The sequence below is a fragment of the Phoenix dactylifera genome, chromosome 1 (assembly GCF_051530095.1).
Source record: "Phoenix dactylifera cultivar Ajwa chromosome 1, Ajwa_hap1_PhDact_Kaust_v1.1, whole genome shotgun sequence".
Taxonomy (NCBI): Eukaryota; Viridiplantae; Streptophyta; class Magnoliopsida; order Arecales; family Arecaceae; genus Phoenix; species Phoenix dactylifera.
This window is the reverse complement of record NC_143190.1, coordinates 63,107,665-63,134,862: the sequence shown is the minus strand read 5'-3', so window position 1 is coordinate 63,134,862 and position 27,198 is coordinate 63,107,665. Positions and strand designations below refer to the sequence as shown.

At 39.8% G+C, this 27,198-nt stretch overlaps 2 protein-coding genes across 2 annotated transcripts; one reads left to right on the top strand and one right to left on the bottom strand.

Moving 5' to 3' along the window:
• The first annotated feature begins 10,191 nt into the window (after positions 1–10,191).
• LOC103697560 (inactive TPR repeat-containing thioredoxin TTL3-like) lies at positions 10,192–14,979 on the top strand. Its single transcript, XM_008779444.6, has 7 exons — positions 10,192–11,638; positions 12,428–12,623; positions 12,709–12,893; positions 12,985–13,318; positions 13,433–13,637; positions 14,056–14,162; positions 14,251–14,979. Exons 1-7 carry the CDS (start codon positions 10,704–10,706, stop codon positions 14,407–14,409), a joined length of 2,121 nt encoding a protein of 706 aa, XP_008777666.4. The 5' UTR covers positions 10,192–10,703; the 3' UTR covers positions 14,410–14,979.
• A 4,800-nt stretch (positions 14,980–19,779) lies between these two features.
• LOC103697561 (uncharacterized) lies at positions 19,780–20,600 on the bottom strand. Its single transcript, XM_088715385.2, has one exon. The coding sequence runs from the start codon at positions 20,399–20,401 to the stop codon at positions 19,991–19,993; it is 411 nt and encodes a 136-aa protein (XP_088571511.1). The 5' UTR covers positions 20,402–20,600; the 3' UTR covers positions 19,780–19,990.
• Positions 20,601–27,198: the final 6,598 nt, after the last annotated feature.

Genomic DNA, 27,198 nt, shown 5'->3' with positions numbered 1-27,198 from the left:
ATGCTAGCACCGCACTATGAATGTTACGTATGGCCGCACAGCACTCTACGGTGCTGGCCCCGCACTATGGATGATCTGTGCTCATTAGTTAATGGTTAATACTGGGCTTGCAGGCCTCGAAAAGTACTCCTCTGTACTTTGAAGAATAAACTCTTCAGCTAGTGCTCTCTAATAGTTTGCCGCATTGAGCCATAATAAAATAATCAGAAGTAGTTGGGGACTGCATTAAGGGGACAGGTGGCTCTCAACTTCCTTTTCCTTAGTTGGTGGCCGGAAAAGGTTTCATAATAAATGTTAAGCAAGGGCCCATATCTTTAGTGCAACAAGCCATGGCCTCGACATACGGCTCCCATAGCCATCTTCAAAGGTTGGATATTACTGTATATCTCATTTGTGAGAATTTATATAGACATGTATTTAGTTTTATATCGATTATTTGCTGAATATATCTTAAGTATTTATACAGAATCAAGAAACCTAAATAATAACTTTCGGCTAGCTAATTTGGATGAAATCTTAGGTTATTTCAAATGGTATCAGAGCGGATCCGGCCAATAACCTATATGAACTAGGGGACACTGCAGCACGGATCTATTGGGGCTGATCACGGGCCGATCATAGTGTTTGTGATTAGATTTGAATAAATTTGAACCCTTAGTCTGACGAAGACGTCAGGACTTAAACGGAAGAGTATGTGAGGACCCGTGGAGTGTGTGTTTAGTCCCACATCGGTTATTCGCTGGGTAGATTTTGGATATTTATACAGGATTAAGGAACCTAAATAATAACTTTCGGCTAGCCATTTTGGGTGAGATATTGAGTTGTTACATTATCAAACCCATAATGCTCTCACTCTCTAAGTTCTAGAATAATTCCTCTCACTCTCCAAGTTCTAGAATAATTCTCATGTATTCAGCTATTTATCACTGGTTTACCGGCCCAGCCCACCATTTCAAGGAATGGTTAGGTAAAGCAATGAGCTGCTCCAAAGCTGTTCAAGAATCATTTGCAATTGATTCAAAAAATATTCTTGGATTTCTTAAATTGGCACAAGGTTTGCTGCCATTGCTACTAGTGCTTGTTCTTTACTGTTTGAAGTATTCTGTTGTTACTTAATTTATGCTTCACCCTGATTATTTTTCTTTATTAATGAAAGCCAAACTTTGGACCATGCTTTTAGTGCACCCCCCCTTGTCTCACTAGATTGATCTGCTGATCAAAATAATCGAATGCCCCTTAGTTATATTACGGTGCTATGATTATTATATGTAACATGATCTCCCCAACGACTCCTTTGCAAAGCAAAAAAATATGAATATCTTCTGACCAATCGAGATGAACAGGGATCTTGTCCTTCCAAGCAATGTCATTTTTATCAGGACCCAGGTATTATCAGTGAAGTTAATTTAAGGGACACCATAGAAAAGCTTCCATTGGAGAAAGTACTTTATATTCTAAATCATTTCAACAATGCCATGGAATTAATCTACCTCAAAATTTGAAGGGCCTGACAGCACCATGTGTCCTCCTGTGTGTAGCTTGTTAAACAACGTTATAAGAAGGGCAAGACCATGACTTCACGTGTCCAAGTGGCTTTAAGTTTGGTCTCTTGGATGGGGGGACACAACCGATCGACATATTAAAAAGCATCTAATCTTCCTTCTGTAATTAAGTATGGGATAAAAATTTATTACCATGTGGAGATTAGCAAGCTAAGCGTTTTCAATGGTTAAGGACACATGAAGTCCTGAACTGTACTTGGTTCATGGTGATTTTATTAGCTTGATGAGCCTTAGGTCTTTACAAATGACTCCTAAAGTGCTCATCTTCATAACTTGAAATATGAGGCTCCTGCAGGAGAAAAAAAAGGGGTAATTAATTCCCCACTCTCCAAAGGACCCTGGTATAACAAAAAGTCTCAGTTGACCATAACTAAAATCTTCGATCCAACAATTTCACTAAGTTTAACTTCAAGTCTTTGAGAGCCATTTATTTTTTGAAAAATATCGAAAAAGCCTATGCACCTATTGATCTTCCATTCCCACCGAAGAAGAGGTGGCCCGGCCCCCTCCCGAGCCTCTTCCCATGGCTGCCACGGCCCCACCTCCTTCCGCGCCGCCAGGAAGCCCCCCACCCCCACGGTGGGGAGGTGCCAAAGAAGAGGAAGAAGAAGGAGGCGCATAAATTGCACTCTATCCATATTTTAATGCCAATTCTCTGGCTTTGTCCAAGGTTACATAACGAAATCTGTACCAAAGGCCGCTGCTCTCCGAGCTGGGGCAGCTGGGTTTATTCCATCTGATAGTTATCAATTCAGTGTACTTTGTCTTTCCAAAACCAGGAGCTTTAAGTTATTTTAGTTGCGCAATTAAAAGATCCACGATTAAGTAGCAGGTCTTTCATTATTCTCTGCATCTTATCGACAAACATGTGTTACTAAATCTTTTCAGAGAAGGGAAAGAATGTCCCCTTAAAAAGCAAACCATGTGAGACAGAATTACTCCTAGTATTAGTCCTCTCACTAATTAATTTAAGCACAATCTGGTATGATGGGGCAAATCAAGTGGACTAATCGATCTATTGACCCAAAATCGTGTGCATCTTGTCGTACGGTATACACGCTTCTACCGTAGCATATGCTATTGCGATCGTATATTATTAATTATGCATGGATTTGGTACCTATGATTAGCTGTGATATTTTCTTGTGGCATAACACGTCCATTAACACTTGTGATAAGAATACATCCAAGTGATTAAAGAAGTTGTTTTGTTTAATGGAGAACCCACCAATTCAAAGGTTGGATATCACGGGTGGGGGAATGGTTGTGTATAGGAGGGTATTGGCATAATATTTAAAGCCTAGTTAGGTGTGTTTCAGACCTGTTTAAGTTGGCTTTTGCTTGTTTCTGAAAACCTCTGCATATTGGAACCAAGGATGTGCTCTGATGCTGTGCCTTGCCATTTGCATCGTTTTACTTTTGCATGTAGTGGAGGAAATGAATGCTAAACAAGTATTGACTCAGGAATTGTGTCCTCTAAAACTTGGTGCATTGAACCATATGAAGAAATTTTAAATGCAAGCATCTTGATTAAGTAAATAGGAGGATGAAGGGCGTCAATCATCAACCACCAACATGTCCTTATAAATTAGTACCGAAATTAGCAGTTAGATTCACAAGTTTGTAATAAAGATACAGGCAATTAGAGTTGATGCAGGATAATTTGATTTGAGTAATGCAGCATCGCTACCTTCATCACATCAAAATTTCAATGAAGGACAGAATGGCTTCTCAAAATAACAGATACTATCTCTATTCATAATACTATATAAAATAAATTCTACTGAATGTTTCCCTCTTGTGATGTTCAACTATATGTGAGACACAACAACAGCACTAAACCTACCCCAGAAGGCTTTCTTAAAAAAATTCCATTGTTGTTTTTTCATTCTTTTAAAATCCTAGGAACACTTTCTGTCTTGAGTTATACCCTTTTTTTTTTCTCCTGATCCTTAGATAAAAAGATTCATTCTCTTCATACAATACTGCAGATCATAAAGCTGAACTCTATCTAGTTTTTTTTTGATATATGTCTCTTAGCATCCCATCTTCTTTTAGTAATTTTTTGACCAGTTTTTTTTCCCTGAAAAATACAAACTCTGAAATACAAAGAAATAGAAAAGCTAGTACATGCGCATATATCTTTTTTTTAAAGATCTGGGAGGGGTTATTCATTATTACTCGCAAAATCAAGGATTTCATATGCAGGATCATCATAACGAACAACTTTTGGAATCGAATCCCGCACAAGTTGTACCATTCGGACTAACATTCAGCAATATGTGCCATCTATTTCAAACAATCATATATTGTTGGGTTGGGAACCTTCAATCAAGCACCTCCTTTTGAATTAATCACGTGCATCAATTAGGGTTTGCATGCTAAAAACTTGAAACCGGTCAAAATCGAAAGAGATAGGGGCCTGTTTGATTACAAATAACTATTGGCTGTAATTAGTTGCTTGATCATAGTGCATTTATCCTATTTTCATAGTCTAGTCAGCTATAACTAGCTTAAAAGATAGACTTAAACAACTTAATTTAGGAGCCATTATTGTGCCCTCAATGTTTGTGATGGGGACATCATAGCCGTTTATTTAGATGATCCTGAGCCACTGGATTGAGTCAAACTCAGATTGGCTCCATTTGAGTCTGAGTCACTTTTATTTTATTACCTTATTTACTTTTATTTTAGTCAAGTCAATTTAGTCAGTCAATTTATTATTAGTCAAGTTAATTAAGTCATGTAATTGGGTCGAGTGACTAGATCGATTTTGGTATGTAATCAATCAGTGGACTTAGTCAACTGATTGAAGGTCCAATTTTGGTATATTGTCAATTGTTTGAGTCGATGTAAGGTCTATATAAAGGCCAGCTCTCTCATATATTAGGGAGCTGAATGATTGAATAAACCCTAGCCTCTTTTCTTCTTCCTGCGTCTCTATAACCTCTTCTTCCTCCTTTTTCTCTCTTCTCTCTGCAGTGGTCCGCCATCAGCTTGGTATCAGAGCATCTCTTCTCTACATATCTTCTTCTTTTCCCTCGAGAGCTTTGTCCCCCCTCCCCCCCCCCACCCCCCAAAAAAAAGCTGCCATCAGTTTGCAACTAGACTTATGGCCAATTTGGCCATTAGGCAAGTTGTTGCAACTGAAAAAACTTTGAAAAGTTCAATTACATCTTACCCACCAGATCTCATGAAGCCAAGCGCTTTAACTTGGTCACCTACAATAATTGGCACCCTCTTACATCTAAATAGTATTTATACAAACAAAAAAAATCCAAATGGTTCATAAGTTACTACGTTAATAGATTAAAAAAAAAAAAAATCGAAGTATGTCTCCGGACCCGAGTTCTCCTTCTGCAATCATATCAACCAAAACCAATCTGGCAGCGAAACAGTGTCGTAATCATAGGTCATAATCGGGGTAGTTTGAAGGAATGATTGCATCCGGGAACCCGGATATGCATCGGCCATCATTAGCCCTCGGATCATGGACATATGCCTCGCGATTCGCACCCATAACGATTGAGGTACGAGAGCTCCCCTGCTTCAATTCTCGTGTCGTTTCTACCTCGCGCTACTCCGTTCTCTGTTTTTTTTTTAAAAAACCCGGCATTTCATATTATTACAAATATAAATACATTCAATAAAATTAGAAAACAATAAGTTTCGAAATGCTTCAGGCAACTCCACTTTCTTAGCCCATAAGATACTCTCAAAATGGTAGGCTCTATAAAAAGTCTTCCAGTCCACAGCCCTATTGGCCTCTCTGAATATATACTTAGTATCGAAATATTTCACGCAACACTACTTTCTTAGCCCATAAGACACTCTTGGAGTGGTAGGCTCTAAAAAAGTCTTCCGGTCCTTGTATGAAAGGCCATCCATTACTAACCATTGTCCAAATATTTCAAAGCAGGGAATGCCACATCTTGGTAAAAGCACTGGCATATATATGTAAATCTTTTTTTTTTAGATAAAAACTTTCTATGCGTCTATGGCAAATCTATCAGAATTTTATGGGAACCGATTATAACAGCCATTGTTTATCTCAAAATATATTTTTCAAAATTTTTTGAACTAGAAAAATTATTGTTATAATGGCTATTATAACAGCATTATAACATAGAATAATGGAGAATTATGGAAAAATAATGGTATCAGTTTTCAAATCACTGCTAATAGAATTAAAAAAATTATTAGTTTCTAAATATAACAATTTTTGTGGAGAAAAATTAACTAAAAAGCTGAATTTTCAATAAGATGCCATTTTATCCAGAAAAATAAAATGATCATAAATAATCTATATAATGGTATTTAGCTTCTTTCTCTATTGTTTTATAGATAGCATCATAGTATGCTGTAACGTGCAATACTGAATAGTACCGGATGTACTGTACCATACTAGTTTAGTACTGTTACCAATCTCGTACCAACATTCGGTATGCCAGACGTACCGCATATTGTACTATAGTGATACTATGCTAGTGTGGTATTAGTACGAAAGCCGGTACCGATACGGTAGACCTTAGATAAACATAATAGAGGTTGCCTGAGACCTTGCCGTGATCTCGCATATAAGATTTTATGCAGCACCAAGTTTTGGGAGACGATAAGATATTCTGTACATCGACGCGGCGAGGCCGCGCCTCGCACGCCTCGGGAGAGCAATGATATGGGGGTGGTGGGCCCGAGCCCACAAGTTTGGACCACCGGAGGGGCAACGCGATCTTTTGTGTCGTAGGATGGCTCCATCATTACCGTAGAATTTGGTGGACCTTTCCGAGTGAATCAGAGTACAAAGTCGGCCAATTTTGATTGGAACGGATACCAGCGGCAGAATTATAACATGGTCCAAAGTCAAGTTGTTCCACTTTGGACCCCATTGTACGTGGAGAGAGATGATAAGGGGTTAAGCTGAGTGTCCCAGGCTCCCAAGGCTTGGCCAAACTTGGATTAGTCTTTTTTTTTTTTCCTTTTTTTTTTCTTTTAATGTTTGTCCTACGGAAGGGTAGAGTTTTTTTTTTTCTTTTTTGCCTTTTTTTTTCTTAACTTATAAATTAAAAGAATTATATGATTGCTAATTTTTCACTGGTATGTGAATGAGAACCAATTTCACACCAACCGTAACAAAGAACAAAAGTGTGAGAAGTGTGTGCGCGCACATTTGGATTGGGATATCTGGCTGTGAGACCGCTTTTTTTAAAAAAAATGTTATGAAACCTTATAATATATTTTTTATGGATTATCAGATGTCATATAAATATTTTTGAAAAATTATACTAAAAATCATTTCAGCAAATTATCTATTATTTATTTATTTATTTATGTAGGCTCTCTTTCACTCTATTAGGTATAGATGTATTGTATGTATGGCTTTTTCTTAGAATTTGAATTCAACCATGAAGGCTTAACATGGTATTCTCTCTAAATCTTTATAGGCACAAGAACATGATATCAATAAAGACAAATCTATATGCCATAAATATTATCTCACAAACATGTCCGAAATTATCGCACTCACAATAATCTAGAACTCTTGTTATGGCATGATTGAAAGTTGAAGAAGAATGCTAGATGTTTGTGCTATATAGGAATACTATCAGAGTGAGCCATTAGAGGGAACAAGAATAATTCTCAATAGATTTGCTTATCACTATAGCTTCAAAGTTTATACATCAATAATATTTAATATACATAGAAAAGGTATCCTATAGTTAGCAAATACATACAAGATCACATTGTCAGAATTATATCCTTAATTGTCGACCTAAAAGATTTCTAGCTTTTCTTGTGAATTGGCTTGGCCGTCGGGAAACCATATAATGGTAGATCTACTATTAAGAGAAATTGGTTGATGAGTGGTCAATTGGTGGAATGAAACACTAAGGCCGTTCATTCCTTTATATTTAACAGTATTTTTATTATCCTTTACTACCAAAAAAAAAAATTCTATTACCCTTGATGGTAGAGAATTTGGTTCTATTGGCAAAATAGAGATTTGGATGTTTAAAGAAAAATATTAGAGGGATCGATAAGTTTTGAGTGAAGTAAGTCGCGCATCAAATTAAGAATCTCATGGATGATGTGAATTGCATCTATTAAAACTAGTCTAGATATATATGTTGAACCTGACATTATGACACACCTTCTTACACTTAGGAAAGAAGATGATTCTTTTACTAGGAGTTTAGTCATTTATCTATTTTACCATACTTATTCTTGCACTAGGATTTGCATCATGCCTAAACTCTACTTATAAATAACAGCATAAGTCCTTGCAAACAAAAACAAAGGTAAGCTAATTTCTATATGCATGAATTTACAACTATTGAGGCTTGCCCTAGCAATCATACCTTTTTGCTTAGTAACAAAAGGTTTCAAGTTCAATTCTAAGAAGGTAGACCTCCCTCCTTTCTTTTTAAAGATGAATCCATAACTATTCCATCATATTGGACCTCGTAACTGAAGGTTGATCACATATTAATTTTGCAACACGATGATAGATGAGTTAGGTGTAGACAAGATCATAGACACAATCAATAAGAGATTTTATAGGTGTAGGTTAGTTGTTGCGATGATTCCATAGTAATAAAAAAAGGCTTTGTAATCTTCCTATATCCTTATTTACTGAGGTCTTTCTATATTTAAAACGAATATTATTCCTTCATATTCATCAGCAAGTTTTAGATAAAATCAGGAAAGTAAACTAAAATAGTTTGTCAAGGCAGTTTGCAATGACATAGCATGTCTTATAAGTGAGCTTGGGAATATCAAACTCTCTCTTTTCCTTTTTCCTTTTTACTGAAGTCTCTATACATTAAAACAACTATTATTCCTTCCTATTCATTAACAAGTTTTAGATGCAAATTTAGGAAAGTACCATCTTTCTGTTACCCCTTCATGCATAGCAAGATTTCTATGTTGATTTTCGCTGTCAGATAGTTATATTAAAATTCAATGAACTGAATTTAATCCATTTGCAAAGATGGAATACATCTGAGTAAACTTTCCTGTAATTCACTTAGTAGAAAAGTAATTGTTATGCAATTAATTATAATTTATTTCTTTTTATCCTCCTCTAATATCATTTCTTATCCATTCATTATCACATCCAAAAACATACTAATTGTACTAAAAGCAGCTACATAAAGAGGTTAGATAATCTATACTTTTTTTTATTTTTATCATTGTATCCTATAAAATTAGATATTTTAAATGAATTGATTACTCTTTTGATACTATCTTTCAACTTTATTTAACTTGTTGTACATGGAAACCCTGCTTGCACACTAGAGGGTACCAATATGAAAAGTTGGCAAAGCCTCTTGTAGTTGCTGTAGAAGGACCTAATTTGATCCAATTGTTATCTTGGCTTTTAGCCAGCTTCTACACATCCTACTTCCTATAGAGCAAAAAAAAAATCATTGAAAAATATAAAAATGGTTTCAATTGGAACAGAAATCCATGCAACTTAATTCAAATTCTATGCACTCAAAATGTGCAAAACAATAAATCATGAATCCAGTAACTAGCAACTACGATGCCTGACCAAAATAATTATGTTTTTTATTAACACTCAATTATGGTCTTAAAACCCACTCCTAGCTTTAATTCACAACAATTAATTTTAATTACCTTTTATTAACTTGCCGAGCAGGCCGCGTGATGAGCCGGTGGTGACCGGACCCGACTCGCCGCCTCCTCGAGGTCAAAAGCCGCTCCATCGGGTCTCGATCGATGGGTCGGTAAACCACGTTTGGATCACCTCTTGACGGAATATTCCGCGGCATCTTGTTGGAGCCGTCACCGTCGCCGTTGATGGGCAGCTGGAGGGCGATGGAGCGCCTAGGTTCCCTAAACGGAGCCAGCTGGCATAGCGCACGGCACATGGTCAGTTGCCCCTGTCGCGAGGGCGATCCATATTACCAAAAAGCCCCCGCCCGTCTCACGGTAACTTTCTTGGGTTGTTCGTAATTCCGTGCAGTTAATGGGGGTGTTCGGGTCATCCTGCGCGGGGTTTAAATCTCTCCTCGCTTCTGGCACGCGTTAGAAGAGAAGTGTTGAAAGTACGGAATCTGACCATAAATTTTGCATGGAAAATTGGGCGAGGAGAGACAACGGGAAATAAATATTTGCACACGAAAAGATCAATTAACGAGAAGCAAATCTTTCTTAAGAAAGCAAATTTCTATAAATAAGAAAATTTAAAAAATCCGGAAGAAATCCAAGCTCATTAGATGGAAGCGTGATGGGATCTCAATTCAGAGGGCCGAGGAAAGAAACTATACGGTCCCTACAGTGGAGATAGATAAGGACGGGGCTTAAGGTTTTACGCAGATCTTGGATTCTTGATGTAAAGATTGATATAAATTGGATAAAATAAAAATATCAGAAAGACAGAAAGTATCCGTCAAAATTATCAGATTTAGATGTTTGCATGCGACAGACAAAAGGGAACAAATGAGGTTTATATAAGAGTCTAAAAAATGGTAAAAAAAAAAAGAAAATCTGGGAGACAAGTGGAGATGAAATCTGAAACAATGGGCAAATGATTGAATGTTTCTGGACGAAATTTGAAGAAGGAAAGAAGAATACCGTATTTATACATGGCGACGGGAGAAGGTAGAGGACAGCAAGGGTTCTCGTGAAAGAGAAGAAAGAGAGAGAGAAGGGAGCGGAGGGGGGAGGTGAAGTAGCGAAAGTTTGCCCCTTTTTATTGTCCCATACTCTCTCCTGTTTTGTTTTTATTTTTCTTGTTCTCCTCTCCTCTCGTCTCTTCCTCTGTATTCCTCCCTTCTTCTCCTTTCCTGTCCATCACCAAATCTACCCACATTCATTCCTCGCTTTCTCCCTTCCAAATCACGAGATCCCCATCCTTCCCACTGTAAACCCCTTCTCTTTCTCGGTCCTCGTCTATTTCTTCTTCTATGTCTTCAGCTCTCCATCGCTGTCCAAAAACTGCGTCTCGTCCTATTCTCGCCTTCTCTTGTAGCTGCAACAGCTAGCCACGGGCGGTGATCCGAGTGGTGGAGGAGAAGGGAAGGAAAATAATAATAATAATAATAAAGAAAAGCAAAGGGCGGTGTGGTGGCCGGAGGAGATCTAAGCCGCGCGAGCCCAAGAGACGCCTCGAGCCCAGATGTCCCGCCCCGGCGAGCCGTCCGGCCGGACACAAAGGCCCCATCTTGATGCCGGGATCGAGCCTCCCTCCGGTCGGTTCCACTCCGCCCTCGCTCTTGATGCCAACAAGCCTGACTCCAAGGACTTCGCCCTCGATCTCGGCTCCCCCGTCTCGCCGCTCCAGCCCCGTGCCGCCTCGGCCGCTGTCACCAACACCAGCAGCAGCTCCAGCTCCTCCGGCTCCGTCACCGGCAAGACCCGGGCGAGCGCCGCCGCCGCCCGTAACCTCGCCTCCGGCGGTGCTCCCGGGAGGCGGAACCACTCCGGGGAGCTCTCCGGCGAGAGTAGCCCCACTGCCTTGGACGGCAGGGGTTCGCGGCCCGGCCACCGCTGGACCGACCCTGGACCGCTCATCTACTCCGGCGGCGGCGGGAGTAGCTCGGCGAGTTCTCCGGTGACCAATGTGCTTCCGGCGGGGAACATCTGCCCCTCGGGGATAATCGGGAAGACGGGCATGATCGCCCAGAAGACGCCGAGGAGCGACGTGCTGGGATCCGGCAGCGGGAATTACGGCCACGGGAGTATAATGCGCGGTGGGGCTGCCGGCGCCGTCTCGGGGAAGGTCGGTGGGGAGGCGGGGATGGGGAATTTGGGGGATTCCGCGGCGCGGAGGGCAATGGCAAGCTCGGATCTACAGGAGGTGACCAGGGCGGCCAACGAGCAGTACAAAAGGGGGCAGTTCGCGGAGGCGCTGAGTCTCTATGATCGAGGGATTGCGATGTGCCGGCACAATGCCGCGTACCGGAGTAGCCTAGCATCGTGTCGGAGCAACCGCGCGGCGGCGCTGATGGGGCTCGGCAGGTTGGGGGAGGCGGTGAAGGAGTGCGAGGAGGTGGTCCGCCTGGATCCGGTGAATGACCGAGCACACCAGAGATTGGCTTCGCTATACTTACGGTGAGAAATCCTATGCATTTACTCTTCTTCATTTAAATTCCTTTCTCGAGAGATTTAGATCCTTGTGAAGTGGTTACTGGGGGAAATATTTGATCTTTATGAGTTGGATGTGCTGTTCTGATGCCTGCCTGTGTTTGTTGTTAGAAAGATTCGATCTTTGTTAGTTACAGATCTCTTCTTTTGATCTGCCTGTCACATGTTTGTCCTTGGTTGTTGGAGACTGGCTCAGTGAATGCCTTTTGTCGTCTGATATGAGCCGACTCTTGCTCAGACCCATGGTTCGTAGTTTGGTGTGATCTGCTGCTCTGCGTTCCCTTTCCTTTCACATTGTTTTGCTGTCTGTTGTAGTAGAAATATAGTTGCTTTATTATTTGCAGCTTTGCTCGGTTTATTTGTTGTCTTTTTACGCTGTTTGGTTGAAGTTGTAATTTTACTGTTGGCTCTTCATTTTTGATGATAAATTTTCCTGACATCGACGAGTCTGTGGTCTACTTAGCATCAAAATTTATATATGAAGGGTTGCTTGGTAGATATTTAATGGTAGAAAGAACCTTTTCTTCCTGAAAAATGATTGAATTGCTAGTCCATCTTCATCCAGTCATTCTGCTTTGAGATAAACTTTTATTCAACGTCGTAGAATGAAGTGATTCTCTGTAATCTGTTTCTTATGCTTTCTCGAATTTTTTTCCCCCGATAATTAGTATCCTTTCCCAATTTAGGTTTGTGTAATCCTTTTAACTTTCAATTGTTTTTCCTATATCACATTGTTTAAGCGATTCCTTATGACAGCTTGGGGCAGGTTGACAATGCAAAGCGGCATATCTACTTTGGGGGCCAGCAGCCCGAGCCTTTTGAGTTGCAGAAGCACCAAGCAGTGGACAGACATCTGGGCAAATGTATGGATGCTAGGAAAATTGGTGATTGGAAGAGCGCACTAAGGGAAGCTGATGCAGCCATTGCAGCAGGGGCAGACTCTTCTCCATTGGTAAAATTCATATTGGTTGTTATTTCTTAGCAGTCATTAGAGAGGATAAATGAATGTAGAAGTCATAGTCCGTTGGAATTTGCAGCTCATTGCATCGAGAGCAGAAGCCCTTCTCCATCTCCATCAACTTGACGAGGCTGACTCAGCTCTATCAAGTGCACCTAAATTCGATACATCATTCTCATCTTCCTTGCAGACCAAATTTTTTGGTATGCTATCAGATTCCTATATCTACATTGTTCGAGCCCAAGTTGATATGGCATTGGGAAGGTGAGCTCGGTAGTTTAGATTTCTACAAGGTTTTCTTTTTTTTTAAAAAAAAGTTTTGCATGAATGAGAATGATCAATGGGATTTTTACAGGTTTGAGAATGCAGTTGCAATGGCTGAGAAAGGCAGGCAGATAGATCCTACAAATGCAGATGTGACAGCAATGCTGAATAATGTGAGATCTGTGTCCAGAGCTCGAGCTCAAGGAAATGAGCTCTTCAAATCTGGATACTTTGCAGAGGCATGCATGGCGTATGGGGAAGGTCTTAAATATGATCCATCAAACCCAGTCCTCCACTGCAACAGAGCAGCTTGCCGGTCGAAGCTTGGACAGTGGGAGAAAGCTATTGAGGATTGCAATGAAGCCCTCAGGATCCATCCCAGTTATACCAAGGCCCTTCTCAGACGTGCTGCCTCCTATGTGAAGGTAAATTGTCTCTAATTGTCTGTTTCTTGTCCTCTGTTCACCAATGTCATGTGAGATCAGGGTACCAAGAACAGTTTGGATTGATCTGTTTAATGTTTCTCATTGGGTTGGTAGCTCGAGCGCTGGGCTGAAGCTGTGCGGGATTATGAAGCCCTAAGAAAAGAGCTTCCCGGTAATACTGAGGTGGCTGAAGCCTTCTTCCATGCTCAGGTTGCGTTGAAAACATCTCGTGGTGAGGAAGTCTCTAATATGAAGTTTGGTGGGGAAGTTGAGGAGATTACTAGTATGGAACAATTCCAAGCAGCAATATCTTTACCTGGTGAGCTTTCCCTTTCTATTCGCATCAAATCTCCAAGCTATCGAGCTTTCTACATTGTAGTCCTCTTTGCTCAAGACCTCCTTTAGTCTAGCTGGATGTTCTTTTTACAGGTGCAAAGGTTTATATCAATCTTACTTACATCAAACTACCTCTTTAGATGAAATACACCTTTTCACCGCATAGTAGATATTTAAGAGAAAAAAATACTGCTTTATGTTGTTGTATTTATGACATATATATTCAATCAAATGCTCTCGTGCCATTCACCTGGAATCTCTTCTTCAGTTCCTATTATTCTTTTTCATCGTAATGGTATAATATCTGGTACTGTAGTTTCAGAACCTTGCTATGTCTGATATTTGCTATGGCCATTGCCCATGCAACTTATTGCACTAAGATGGAACTTGTATCATTTCAGGAGCTTCTGTTGTTTATTTCATGGCACCGTCGAACCAGCAGTGCACCCAGATGTCCCCATTCGTGGATGCACTGTGTACACAAAATCCTTCAGCAAATTTTCTGAAGGTAATCAGATATCATGTCTTGTTTCTTTCTGAAGCATTCATCTTTCTCTTTTTCTCGTTATGCGACTTTACTGTATTTTATCTTAAAGGTCAATGTCGGCGAGAGCCCTGCCATCGCCAAAGCCGAGAGCGTGAGAATAGTCCCAACTTTTAAGATTTACAAGGATGGGATGAAGATGAAGGAGATGATCTGCCCCAGCCAGAAGGTGTTGGAGGTATCGGTGAGGCACTACAGTATCTTGCGTTGAAACATATGGTTCATTTGATCTATCTTTGCAGCCCAACCTTCAATTCATACAAATGTCAAACTTCCACTGCAAACCAGCCACATAATAATTCATCGAGCTGAAGCATGAACCGGAATGATAAAAAAGAGCCCATATTTTTTCCCTTCCCTTTTCTTTCCCTTTTATTTTCCTTGTTCGCCTTCAGTTTCATTCTCGCCCACCTCATTTATTCTTTCCATTTGCAGAACTTGGTCTCATTTCAACAGTTCATCCCATTCCCTGGTTAGCCTAGGATTCTCATAAATTCTCTTCCAGACGAATCCACCTTTCTCTTCTTGGTAAGCTTAGGTGTACCATTTATTTCGCACTGCAGTCTTAGAGAAATTGAGATAACTGAGAGAGATGGCTGCTTGAAATTATTACATGTATATATACTACATAGCAATTATTGGGAGCCATTGGGAAGATTGGGCATCAATCTGGTGGTCGGGGGAAGGAAAGGGAGAGTAGATATCATTGATGGTTTTGCTGCCGGTGCTGATATATGCTTCCATTTTTATGAATAAAAACTCAAAATTTTTTCTCATGTCATCACAAGGCTTCTTTCAATTTGTTTGAATGATCCTGCCATCATTCTTAAGCCACAGGAAAATATTATGTTTATCAGACTACTTCTTAATGAAACCCCAAGTGAAATCATATTCCCTTCCTCCCCTGCTGAGTGCTACTGCTGATGCTTTATATTTTGGACCGTTGCATTTGTAAACCGGGGTTCGTGTGCAGGACTAGGAGGTTTCCAAGTGATTGAGAAGGGCCTTTCCTTTCCCTTTCCTCCCCCCCTCCCCTTTTCTTTCTTTTAAATGCAGTCCAATCGAGTCAAAATAAGGAGCGTCTGGGTGGAGATATGCCCGTTAACTTTTTAATAAAGATAAATCTTAAAGAAAGAAACCCTCTAATTCAAATGGTGTTTTCTTTAACACGCTTCTTCGGTTGGATTGCCGAGCATAAGGTAAGCTCATGCATTCCAAAATCACAGTTGGATTAAGACATGGATTGGTAAGTTCGACTCGTATGTATATATAGCAACATCAAGGTGATCTGTCATCATGGGGTCCATTGATAAAATAGGAACAAGCAACATTAATATATCAATCAAAGTACTAACTTTAATAAATAAATATTATATTTAAAATAATAGATTACTTTATCATAATTAATATATTAAAATGCTAGTAATGTTATATATAAATAATAATATAATTAGTATATGAATATATTTATTAGTAAATGTTAATTTTTAGTTAATAATTAATAAATATTTATTAATATTAATAAATCTTGCATGGAATTTATTAGGAATTACTTTATCAATAAATATATCTATAAAATTTATAATTAATATGTTAATTAAGAGACAAAAAATATAATAGAATTTATGTATAATAAAAAAATCTATTTTATTATATGTATAATTAATTTAAAATTATTTATTAACTCATGAAAATGTATTTGAATACTTGAAATGACCCATATTAACATCTTTATGTAAGTGAGCTATAAATAGTCAATAAATAGGCTGACTAAAAAAATATCATTACTTAAATTATTTATTCAAAAATATTATTGAAAATTTGGCAATATTTTCAAATAAGATTATCTCCAACGAAATATAATAATCTTTTTTTGGTTATTTTGTAGAGTAATTTTTTTACTAACCAACATGATAAAATTTATTTTTTCCTACAATTATTTTCCTACATAAATAATTTTCCAAAATTGTCAGATTACCTCATAAATGTATTATGTAATTCTCTCGATACATTAAGTCATTTGTTGCTTGTTGTTTTCCTAAGATATTGTACATACTGTCAATTTGTTTCTCAGTCATTTCTTATACTACTTTTTTTCTATTTCCCTACTTCAATGAAAATTGAGTGGACCAATGTTATTTTTTTTTTATAAAAAAAGGAGGGGAAATCGACAACTATTTTATCAAATTCCAATCCTTGATTGATGACTCAGTTATTCCATTTGCAAGAAAGTTAAAAAAAAAGAAAAAGAAAAAGCTTAAAGAGCATATCCAACTAACTAAGACCCAAAACGATTGAAGCTAGTTTTGCTCCTTCCATCATTTAAAAAAAAAAGCTCTTGATGGTTTTGCTCGCAACTCAGCAATTGTTTTCCTTCTCTTCGCCCACTTCCAAAGGATCCATGGCCAAATATTGCTTCATGGCGTGAGGCCTCCGTTTCATTCAAGGAACTCCATGGCTTTATTAGGGGCAGCCGTGGGGGATGAGACCTAACCCGTGATCCCCAGCGTCGCGGCCTTGGCACCCCATAAAGGCTGGCGTGGGCTCAACCTCCTTCCCCTCACCGACAACTATAATACTATTATTTTTCTTCCTTACTTTCCTTCCATCTAAACTAGAATGGATCAATTAGTTGAATGGTGTCCTCGGAACTTTGGTCTTCCATCTACTTTCTAGTACACTTGGATTCTAGTGGACCTATCTTCGCATCCGATCTGACCTAATAAATCTCCATATGCACCTAATAAACATACACAAACAACATAAAGTTCAAATTAAAAATCATAGTATTAACAACTTGCCTCAAAAGGATGCAATCAAAGTGAGTGCTAGTTTTGTACCATAAGATTGGAGAAGCTACCATGCATCCTTAAATCCGTATAGTACCTCTCCTAGTTCTTTCCCTGCCTCTTGTCATTGATGTACACCTTTTTACCAATGACATAGCATCTAGAGGAGAATAACCTGTTGAACATGGTGAATTTGGTTATTTTAACTTAAAATCCTTGCCGAAAGGATCAGATGAGGTTGCAAGGTGATGAATGAAAATTATTAACCTCTTGTAACATGTTCTCCGAACGACATGAACAACTTATTCTGTAAATAATTTGAACCATTTATTCTTAATCACATCCAACCTCTTTCACAAACAGAGTCAGTAATTAAGTTCTTCCTCCTTGCGACATGCCCATTATGCTTTCCACGTTCTAAGCATTGGATTGCAAGCACAAACAAGTGCAGTGCTCTCTTAGGGTGAATGGAATGGCAATCAAGCTGCCTGCTAAGAATAGCTTCATCTACTTGCCTTCTTATTACACTTCTATCCTATTTTCCTTATATAATATATACTGTTGTCACAAAAGTGCTTGAAAAGCTAACAAGTATTTTTTAAGTTGAACAATGTAATGGTGGTCCTTAATGATCTAGGATAGGGATCATTTATCTCAGGGCACAGAATTCTTTGAAGCAAACTAAAAGCAATGTAGAGATATGGACACAAGGGTTGCTCTTTCCCAAAGTAAAATGCTGCACCACCTCAACATGCTTCTCTACCTCATGAAGGCTGTCCCCTGAAACTAGAGAGCAGTAGAGTGTGCCCCATCATCAATTCCACACACACACACTCTCTCTTTCTCCCCCTCTCCCTCCCCCTCGCTTCCTTGTATTCTGGTTCTTGTACCTACGGGTGAATAATTAAAGAAGGCTAGCAAAAAGAAGGTAATAAACTAACATTACGACCACGCCTTCCAGAGTCTAAAATGTGGACCATTGACTAATGCACGGGACTAGGAGTGCAATTGTGTGAGTAGGCTTGCACTTTTTTCAGTACTAAAGGAGTAAAGGAAGCTCCAAATGTCAAATAAATAGTGTCATCCTGATGTTCCCTCTGGTCCCAACGGTTAGGTCTGCCAGCCCTGCCAATCCACAGATGAAAATAATTCCATGGTCCTTAGAAACTCCAACTAGTGCAATTCTTGCTGTTTGACCTTCTAGACCTGTTTGGATATCTCTGTAGAATTGGATTGAAAATTCTATAGAAATTGCATATGTTGGCGCATCTGGCTTTCATTTTCTAATAATCTGCCCAAATCCAACCTAGATCCTAGTCTTTAGGCTGCATGAAGAGAAAAAAGATCTATAAAAGTCTTTCTTTTCTTTCCATAAGATTTAGGTTGAACAGAGTCTGGTTGACAGGTCGTGCTTAAATTGACGGTTTAATCCACAAATCCTACAGAATTTTCAGCGCAATTCTATAGAAATAGCTAGTTAGGCCTTCCATATCTTATGCAACTTTGTTATAATCCAAATTCCATGTAAATCCTACTTCAGCAAATTCTGTTCTTATAATAAAGTTCTGGGTGGCTCTTAGCCTCCTTTACAACCAAAAGGAAAAACCTCATGGTATGTTGTAAGAGTGGTCCATTTGTACCCCATTGGTGGCACTTGATCAGATTCATATATTTGGTTTCAAATTTTGACATATCAAGGTCCGGCAATCCTGCAACTAGGAAGTGTTACCAGCACTATACATAAAAATAATTCGAATCAGGTGCATGACGTGAGAGAATTGAACGTCCTCTCGGAGGGATTCAAAGTTAAATACTTTATGGTTTTCTATATGAATTCTAGGTTAAAATCTTGTTAGAAAGGGGAATTTGGTTTGGATTCAGGTACCCAAACAAGGGATGGTGAGATCAAGTTAGAAAGTCGTTTGAAGTATCGCATGATGCTTTATACATACAAACTATAAGCTTTTTTTTGTGCACCAAAAGTTTACTTTCATGCATGTGAGCACCTAAGTATTTTTCTGACTTTACTATTGCCATTTACAAAGTCTATAATTCTCTTTATTGGTGCTTTATAAGTATTTTCTAACCACCAAGGCCCAAATCGTCAAGAAGGGAGTGTGGATAAGTGATATGAAGGAATGAGGTGGCTCTAGGTGAAGTATATCAAGAATTTTTCAGAAGGGTTAACCTCCAACGCGACCCAAAGATTACTAAAGTTAGGCCTATGTTCAGGACACACATTGTATTTGGGTGGAGGTCTCCATAAAAAAACTTGTGCTCAAACACATATATACCATGCTCACATTCGAAATTTCATATTTTCATATCGAGACTAGCCCAAATCCAGATAACTAATCCAATATTCAGTCACCTAAAACATTTATCACTTTTGCGAGATTAAAGACTGGCTAGTTGGCCGCTGATGTTAATAGAATGGGCCTGGTTCAAGGAAATCCATAATTCCAAGTACGTGCTCAACCCCATAAACTAAAACCAAACAATAGAATGTCATACATAGACTCCTATATCACATTGATCTTCCTCCTCTTCCATGCTTTATGCTCAAGGCACAAAGAGTTCGTTTCATTGCTTCGAACAGACTGTAATGGAACGACTTTACCGGTGCACCAAAGCCTTTTACTAAATTTTTTATCAACGAAAAAGCCTAACCAGATCGAATTACTATAACCTAAAATCATTGCTTAATTGATGTTTGTAGCTCAAATTCCTGTCTAGTCTTCAAATCATCGTCATTCTTCTTCCGACTTCCATCAAATATGGGAATGGCAGACTTTGAAGACTTCACTATGTAATTTAAGGACAGAAGAAAACCATGGAAGCACGTATAGTAGGCTTCTTTTTTATTCACCATTACCATACACTAACAATATACCCAAGCATAACATAAAAAAGCCAAAGCCCAAACCAGCCAAGCGACATTGAAAGCAGCATATATACTCGTATCGGTCGTTCGGAGGCAAATAAGCGAGCTCCAAAACTCCCCTACTGACCGGCAGCAAAGGCCTCCACAGGGAAGGTTTTGGTGACCCCAGCCAGGCTCTTGAAGCGGATCTTCCCGGTGGGTGGTTCATCGACGGTGATCTCGTTCACCGGCGGCCACAGGAGCAGCTCCTTGGCCTTCACCCCCTTGAGCTTCTTGATGCGCTTCTTCTCGACGTAACCATTGATCTGAGTGTCATAGCTTACCAGCTTGCTGATCATCTTGAAACTGTGCTCCACTTTCTTCTCTTGGACGATCCACATGTAGCCGGTGCTCCTCACGAACCCAACCTCGATCACGTCTGCAAGCGGGAGGAGGCCGAGGGGGAGTCCGAACTCCTCGAGGAGGGATAAAGCAAGCTTCATCCCATCCTCATGGCCATTCTTCACGAGACCCCCCTCCTTCTCAGTCATGGCTTTGTTACGTGCCAATTGAATTTAGATATCAAACAGATTGAGACTGTCTTTGGAAGGTTGTCTTGAGAGAAGGGCCGGTGCAAGTGCTCTATTTATATGGCGGGAGAGGTAACATAAGCCACAGAAGTAACAGTGAGGTAGCTTCACCAGCGGAGATGGAGAGGGGTGCACTCCTTGGATTAGCCGTCAATCTTTGTACTGCTCTAAGATCTAAAGGACTTGCAGCTGGATTCATGTTTGTTTCTTGGGATAATTTGTCATATATATATATATATATATATATATATAGAGAGAGAGAGAGAGAGAGAGAGAGACTGGTCATGGATCAGTAACAGCACTGCTAATTACTTGATTTTTTGAATATAGGTGTTGTTGCTGGAAATCGGACTCGGAGGTGATCGCGAACTAGGAGGAGGAGCTTCTGACGCAGGCGGTGGCGGACGGCTGTCTCTGACAGACCTGCAAGAAGCCCAGGCCGGGAGATTCGACGAAGGCCCTCCGATACTTAAGTCAGAGAAGATCCGCAGATATTTTAATGAAGAAATCTTTTTATAGAGTGGGAGAAAATCTCCTCTCTTGCCGGAGTTCCTCCCTCTTTATAGGAGGAGATGTGGCAGTTACTCGCAATCGGTTGTAATTGCGCAAATCTTGGGTTAAATAGATTACCTTAGATGGCACGGAAATTCAAGTTAGCTGGCAAATGCAAGGATTCAGGTTTGACAGCTGTTGTGGCGGAGACTGCAGGATTTGATCGCGAATATGGAGGATTTGGTAACTCCTTCTTTATGCAGACGCTCCGATTTAGAGATCATCGTCTTGACTTTCGGTGGAGTTGGGGTCGGTCTCAGCTTCTGACTGGATTTTTCTTGGCCTTGAGGTCAATCAAGCTTTGCTTAGCCGAGACCGAGATCACACTTGCCGAGACCATGCCTGTCGAGACAATGTTTACCGAGATCACGTTCGCCGAGACCATGCCCGCCGAGACCATGCTTATTGTCGGATTCGAGTGTTTTAACCATATGCGTTGGGTGATCCACTTTTCCCCCCATCGGTAGGAAAAGCGAAGGATATATGATATCCAATTTACACCTAAATTAAATCTGACTTATAAGTTAGAGAAATTTAGTGGGTTGCTGATCATGTTATAAGTTTAATTCGACAAAGTACCCCAGCAAACAAAGTACACCAGCAAAACAATTGGAGCTCATTTCTTGGTTTGGAAAACCCAATCAACCTAGGGGTGTCAACTTAAGGATTTTAGTGGGGACTAAATGTTCTCAAGTACAACCAATACTAGGTTCAATTATATATGCCACTTATAGCTACAATTTACTTATGTTATTAAAATAACTATGTTTATGTTGATCTAGAAAGACATTCAATCTATAAATCTTGGTAATAATTTTACTTGGGGTTTGGTCGTCGATGTGGTGGGGGAGCGGAGGAGAATGAGGGCTGGGACCTTTTGTCTCATTTAAAGTGAATCCATCTCACCCACTAGATTACCATGTAATGGTTGCGATATGACTATTCCTTATAATTAAATAAACTATCTATAATTTATCCTCATGCAACTTATGATTAGAAGAAATAGAGGAATATCTTATAACAAATGAAAATGAAAACATTTTTTGTAAATATCTTAAAAATTCAGACATGATTTATAATTTTATATTTTTGTATGCTTATACAAGCCAAGCATAGCTCATTCAGCTCAGATATATTTTGATCTCAAATTCCGAACTCAAACTCCACTTGCTTACTATCAAGCTAATATCTACTAAGCCAAATTTTAATCATCATGAGTTGCTCACGGGCATCATGTTTGTTTGATTTTACATTACCTCTATGTTCTGAAGGACCAACTCATTAAATCCAAATGACGTCTTAATTCTCAAGTCCTTAACCTTACAATAAATCAACGATACACAATCGGTCAGAAACATATAAAGTTCATAAAATTCTCATTTGTTACAAATGGATGAATCGAAAGCATATAAAGTTTGCAGCATTGACCAACATTATTATAACAACATATACATAGTTCCAAGCAACCCAATTTTTTAAGATGCATTAGATCAAAAGCAGATGTCTGACGGCCAATTTGGAATTATTGAACCTAAAAAGGCCTCAAGTAAACCCCCAGTGCATCAAACCATTGACCTGAGCTTTGAAGAAGCCAACAACTTTTCTTGTTTCACGGGAATGGAGATGGGACTTCCTTGTTCGTTGCAATATGGCCCAAATGTGTCCAAGTTGTCGTCAAATTTAAGCAACCTTACAAGTTACAACATTAATGGGACCACCATAATAGCCATAGCATATCGGTAAGGAAACGATTGATTCCATGATCCAGCTACAAAATAAGAAGAATAATTTGAAGTCAAACTTAAAATGCTCCATACAAACTGAAAGGTTATTTAAAAGGAACCAATATCTACATTCCGTATAGCTACTAAATTCATTGGCAAACTCGTTTACTTCACAGCAAAACAAATGACAATCTCTACTCACAAGGTTCATGCATAGTGTTCTTTTGGTTGCTACTTCTGCTCATAAAATTGAAGCTTGGGATTCCACAAACTTTGTTTTACAAACAAAGGAAACACGGTTTTGAAATGGCAAAGAATTATGGAAGATTTTGCATTAAGAAAAAAAGAAAAGGCATTTGTAGTTTGGTGATCTCTTATTACAAAAGCTGTGGCAGATAGCTAGCTTATTTTTGACAGTGATATGTTCAATTATATAGCACTTTATCACCGGATTTTAGTTTGGATGGTACTACCCCTTGCCACTTTATGCAATGTTCCTTTGGAGCTCTATTTCTTAATATCCCCGGGGGTCAATCTTGGAGTTTGATTTATATAGGTAGGGTATGGAGTTAGAACTCCTCCTCGTATTAATTTTTTTTTAAAAAACGATTTTTCTTAGGGCTTGTTTGTTTGGGGTGACATGCATGAACGAAAACCACTTTTAAAAAAGGATTTTGCTCCACTTTCGATCGTTTGGCCAGCAAAGTCAAAGATGAAAGTTACTTTAAGACTCTCTTTAGACTAAGAGAAAAAGTTTTAATTGAAATCATTTCTCTATGATTCTCTTGTTTCTCTCTTAACTTAGAGGTGGGATTTTGAATTCCACTTCTCTTCTCCTCCTTTTCTAAAATTTGTACCAAGACAACAAGAGAAAATAAATTTCTCTTCTCTTGTCTTCCAACCAAACAAGGAATTTTACTTTTTCTCCTCTTTTTTCTCTTCTACTCTTCACAGTTCTCTCAATCCAAACAGATGGTAGTTTATATCGAGAGTTTTGGAACTTCAATGGCATAATGAGCTGGGCTTAGCTGAAGTAACATCACCAAATTTTGGCTCGATGTACTGACTCCAAAAACTTAGTTGCCAATATTATAATTAATATAAGAACAAATACTTCTAAGAGGAAAAAGTCAAACCCTCCCCTAGCCAATAAGTGATATAAAAGATATCCATATGGATCCTTCAACATTTTATGCAAGCGATCATTCTAAAAGAAATGTAAGAAAATATAAAATATATAAATAAATCTACTTCATCATATAAGTTTAAGTTTTTAGGACAAGTGGTGATTTTAACATGGTATTAGAGCAGAGATCCTAAGTTATTGAAGTGGTGATTTTAACATGGTATTAGAGGCCAAGAGCTCTTCTTGTTGGGGAACTTATTGGAGTTGGAAGTCCGGCGTTGGGGAACTTATTGGAGTTGGCGGTTGCAACCGGAGTTGCATTAGATGCCTCCAATCGATGGATGTAGTTCTCATGGCCGAGCAGCAGATCATGAAGTTCCTCAAAGGTGAGAGAATTCTCACGAGCACGGATTGGGGCAGCAATATCTCGATAATCAGGCCCGAGTCCATTAAGGACGTGAAGTGTGATATCATCTGCTGAGAGGGGAGTATCAATGGTAGCTAACTCATTAGCAATAATTTTCACAGCATGCAAGAAGTTCGTCACAGAACGTGAATCATGTTGGATGTGGGTAAGATCCTCTTTCAGCTGCATGACTCTGGTACAAGAGCGGTTGGCATAGAGCCGAGTGAGCTTCGACCAGGCTGCATGGGAGGTCTCTAACGTAGCAATTAGTGGAATAATAGCTTTTGAAACTGATGCCAAGATTGCATGGAGCAGGAGCTCGTCCTGCCAAAACCAGAGAGGAGGGTCAGCTAGGGCTTGATATCGATCGAGGATGGGGAAGAAGGGGGGCAGCTGCTGGGTTTTGTTTAGAATTAGGTTTTCGATGATGCGAATAAGCGTCGTCTTAGGTTACATACTACAACGACGCTAATTAGCGCCGTATATTGCCGACGGTTTTTAAAAGCATCGGCCATTTTAGGCGCTAGAGCGAACGTTTTTTACAAGCGTCGACAAAAAAGCATCAGCGCAAACCAATTTTGCTATAGTGGAAGATACGTAGGGGATGGGACGTTGGTGCTGAGGAGGATGATGAGGACGCATCTTCCTTTGGCAGGCATGGGGTTGTGCCGTCAACATAACCCATTAGATCATAGCCAATAAGAAGAAAGACAAATTGTGCACGTCGGGAGGCAAAATTGGACGATATGAGCTTCAAGGAAAGTTAGGTGGCTGCATTGATCGAGATTAGTTGTAGAGTGGTGGTGGTGGGGCTGTTGACAACAACAAGAGTGGCATTAGAAGAATCACTAGAAGCCATGAGAGAGGATCAATTTCTTCTTGTTGGAGGAAAGAGTTGCTTTGATACCATAAAGATGATAAAATCTCGATACATTCTTATTGATGAGACATGTACATATAGGTTGTAGGTTTGTTAACCAAACAACAGAATGGGAGTGATTTATGGATTGTACGACAATCACATCCCTTGTAGATATCGATAAGTGCTAAATAATGCATAAATTAACTTCTTACTCATAGCATTTGTTATTATTCTTACGCATATATTTAAAATTTAAACATAAGAAAATGCATTCTCCTTCATCATTGCATTTTAATAAATTATTAAAAGTAATTCAAGTTTGATTGATTTTATTGGTCGAGTTCAATCTATGCAGGTCAAGTCTACTGTATGCAGGTCAAGTCTAATGTAAGCAGGTCGAGTCAAACTCATTTGGGATGATCCCTGAACCCAAATCGCATGCACCCCATGAATTAGATCCTCTCACATCCCGATTCAGCCGTCCGTCCCAATTCTCCTGTTTCTTTTCTAACATTTTTCTGAGTCCACCCCATGTCCACGTCATCCTTTAAGTGCTTAAAGATCAAGGTTCCACGTCACTCTTCCCTCCCATGTCCAAAGAATAGAACAAAGTTGTCTCATCTACGTTTGATCCCAGCTTCATCCCTTCCGTATTCCAAGTCCCAGATCCCATCCTCTCCGGATTCTTCTCATTCGCGTTGGCCTTCCTCCCAGTCTTGCATCCTTATCCTTTGCTTCAGAACAGAGTATCATCTTATCACGGCTCAAGCCAGCAAAGTCCCAGCTCCTCTTCCATCCGAATCCCCTGCATCGTGCATCCTCATCTTCTTCCGCTAGTTCCCAAGCTTATCCTCTCAGATCTCCCATCCACGGATAAGCTCTCATCCCAAACCGACCAACCTTCATCCCAACAGATCAATCATTCATCTACAACTAAAAATACTTCCTCCCAAACCAACCAATCTTCTTTCATGATCTAACTCCATCCGCATTGAAGTCCCACGTCCATCCTCTTCTTTCGTTAGTTTCTAGTTTTCCGTGACACAATCCACATCTTCCCCTGCTTCAGCCGTGGATTGGATCAAGCAGCTTCACGGATCCATGTGCATCCCAAGCTTCACGGATCGGTGGATAAGTTCCCCTTCTTCCGGATCATCTTCCAGCCTATCAACGGATGAGTTCACGCATTATCTTCCTCAACTTCCCTTCATCCGCATAAAGCTAGCCATCCACAACCACTCCTCACATCTCGTTCACAAATCCCAGTAAATCCTTCTTCCCAGATTTCTTTCCAGCCGTGAACATCATCCGGAACAAATCCTCACACGATCAGCTTCTCCCCGCGAAGGAGTTCTCCCAGCATTTCAGATTGACTTCAACGTTCATGGAATCTCCCAGCCATCCCGAGCGGTCCGCGTCATCATGCGAGCTTGTCTTCCATCACCCACATCATTCCGGATGAACTCCATCTCCCTTCCGCGTCCAACGAACAGGGCTCTGTTTCGGAACGGGGCCAAGATCTTCCGCATGATCCATGGGATAAACTCAAATCCCATCCTCTTCTGGCTTGATCCCATGGAATCTCCAAACATCCAAGCTCATCCCCTATCAGTCGTGAGCAACATTTCAGCATCCACTGCATCCAAAGCCGAAGCCAACTTCTTCAATGCGATTGGCTCCCAGCTCACCTCCTTCCCAATGTCCGGATCAGATCCTGCAAATCTCCCTTCATCTGTGGATCGGCTCAAGCCTCTGCATCCTTATCTTCCCACTCGGAAGACCTTATCTAGGTGATGAAACAGGGGAGTTATCGAGCCTATATAAAGAGAGACTTCTTTGATCAAGGGGTAAGCTTTCTCAGGCCGAATCCCACAGAAGTCCAGGAGGGAGAGTCCTTTGGATATTTTGGGAATAACTTCCCATAGGAAGAAAAGATGAAGTGCTGAGAGGGAGCCGTTCTCAGTGGAGTTGCCAGGAAGAACAAACGAAGAGATGGAAGCCTTCTGCATCACTGCTGCCACCCCCTTACCATGGAAGGGTGATCTATCCATTAGGGTTGGCCCTAACAAAGGGTCAAGGATTTTGTAT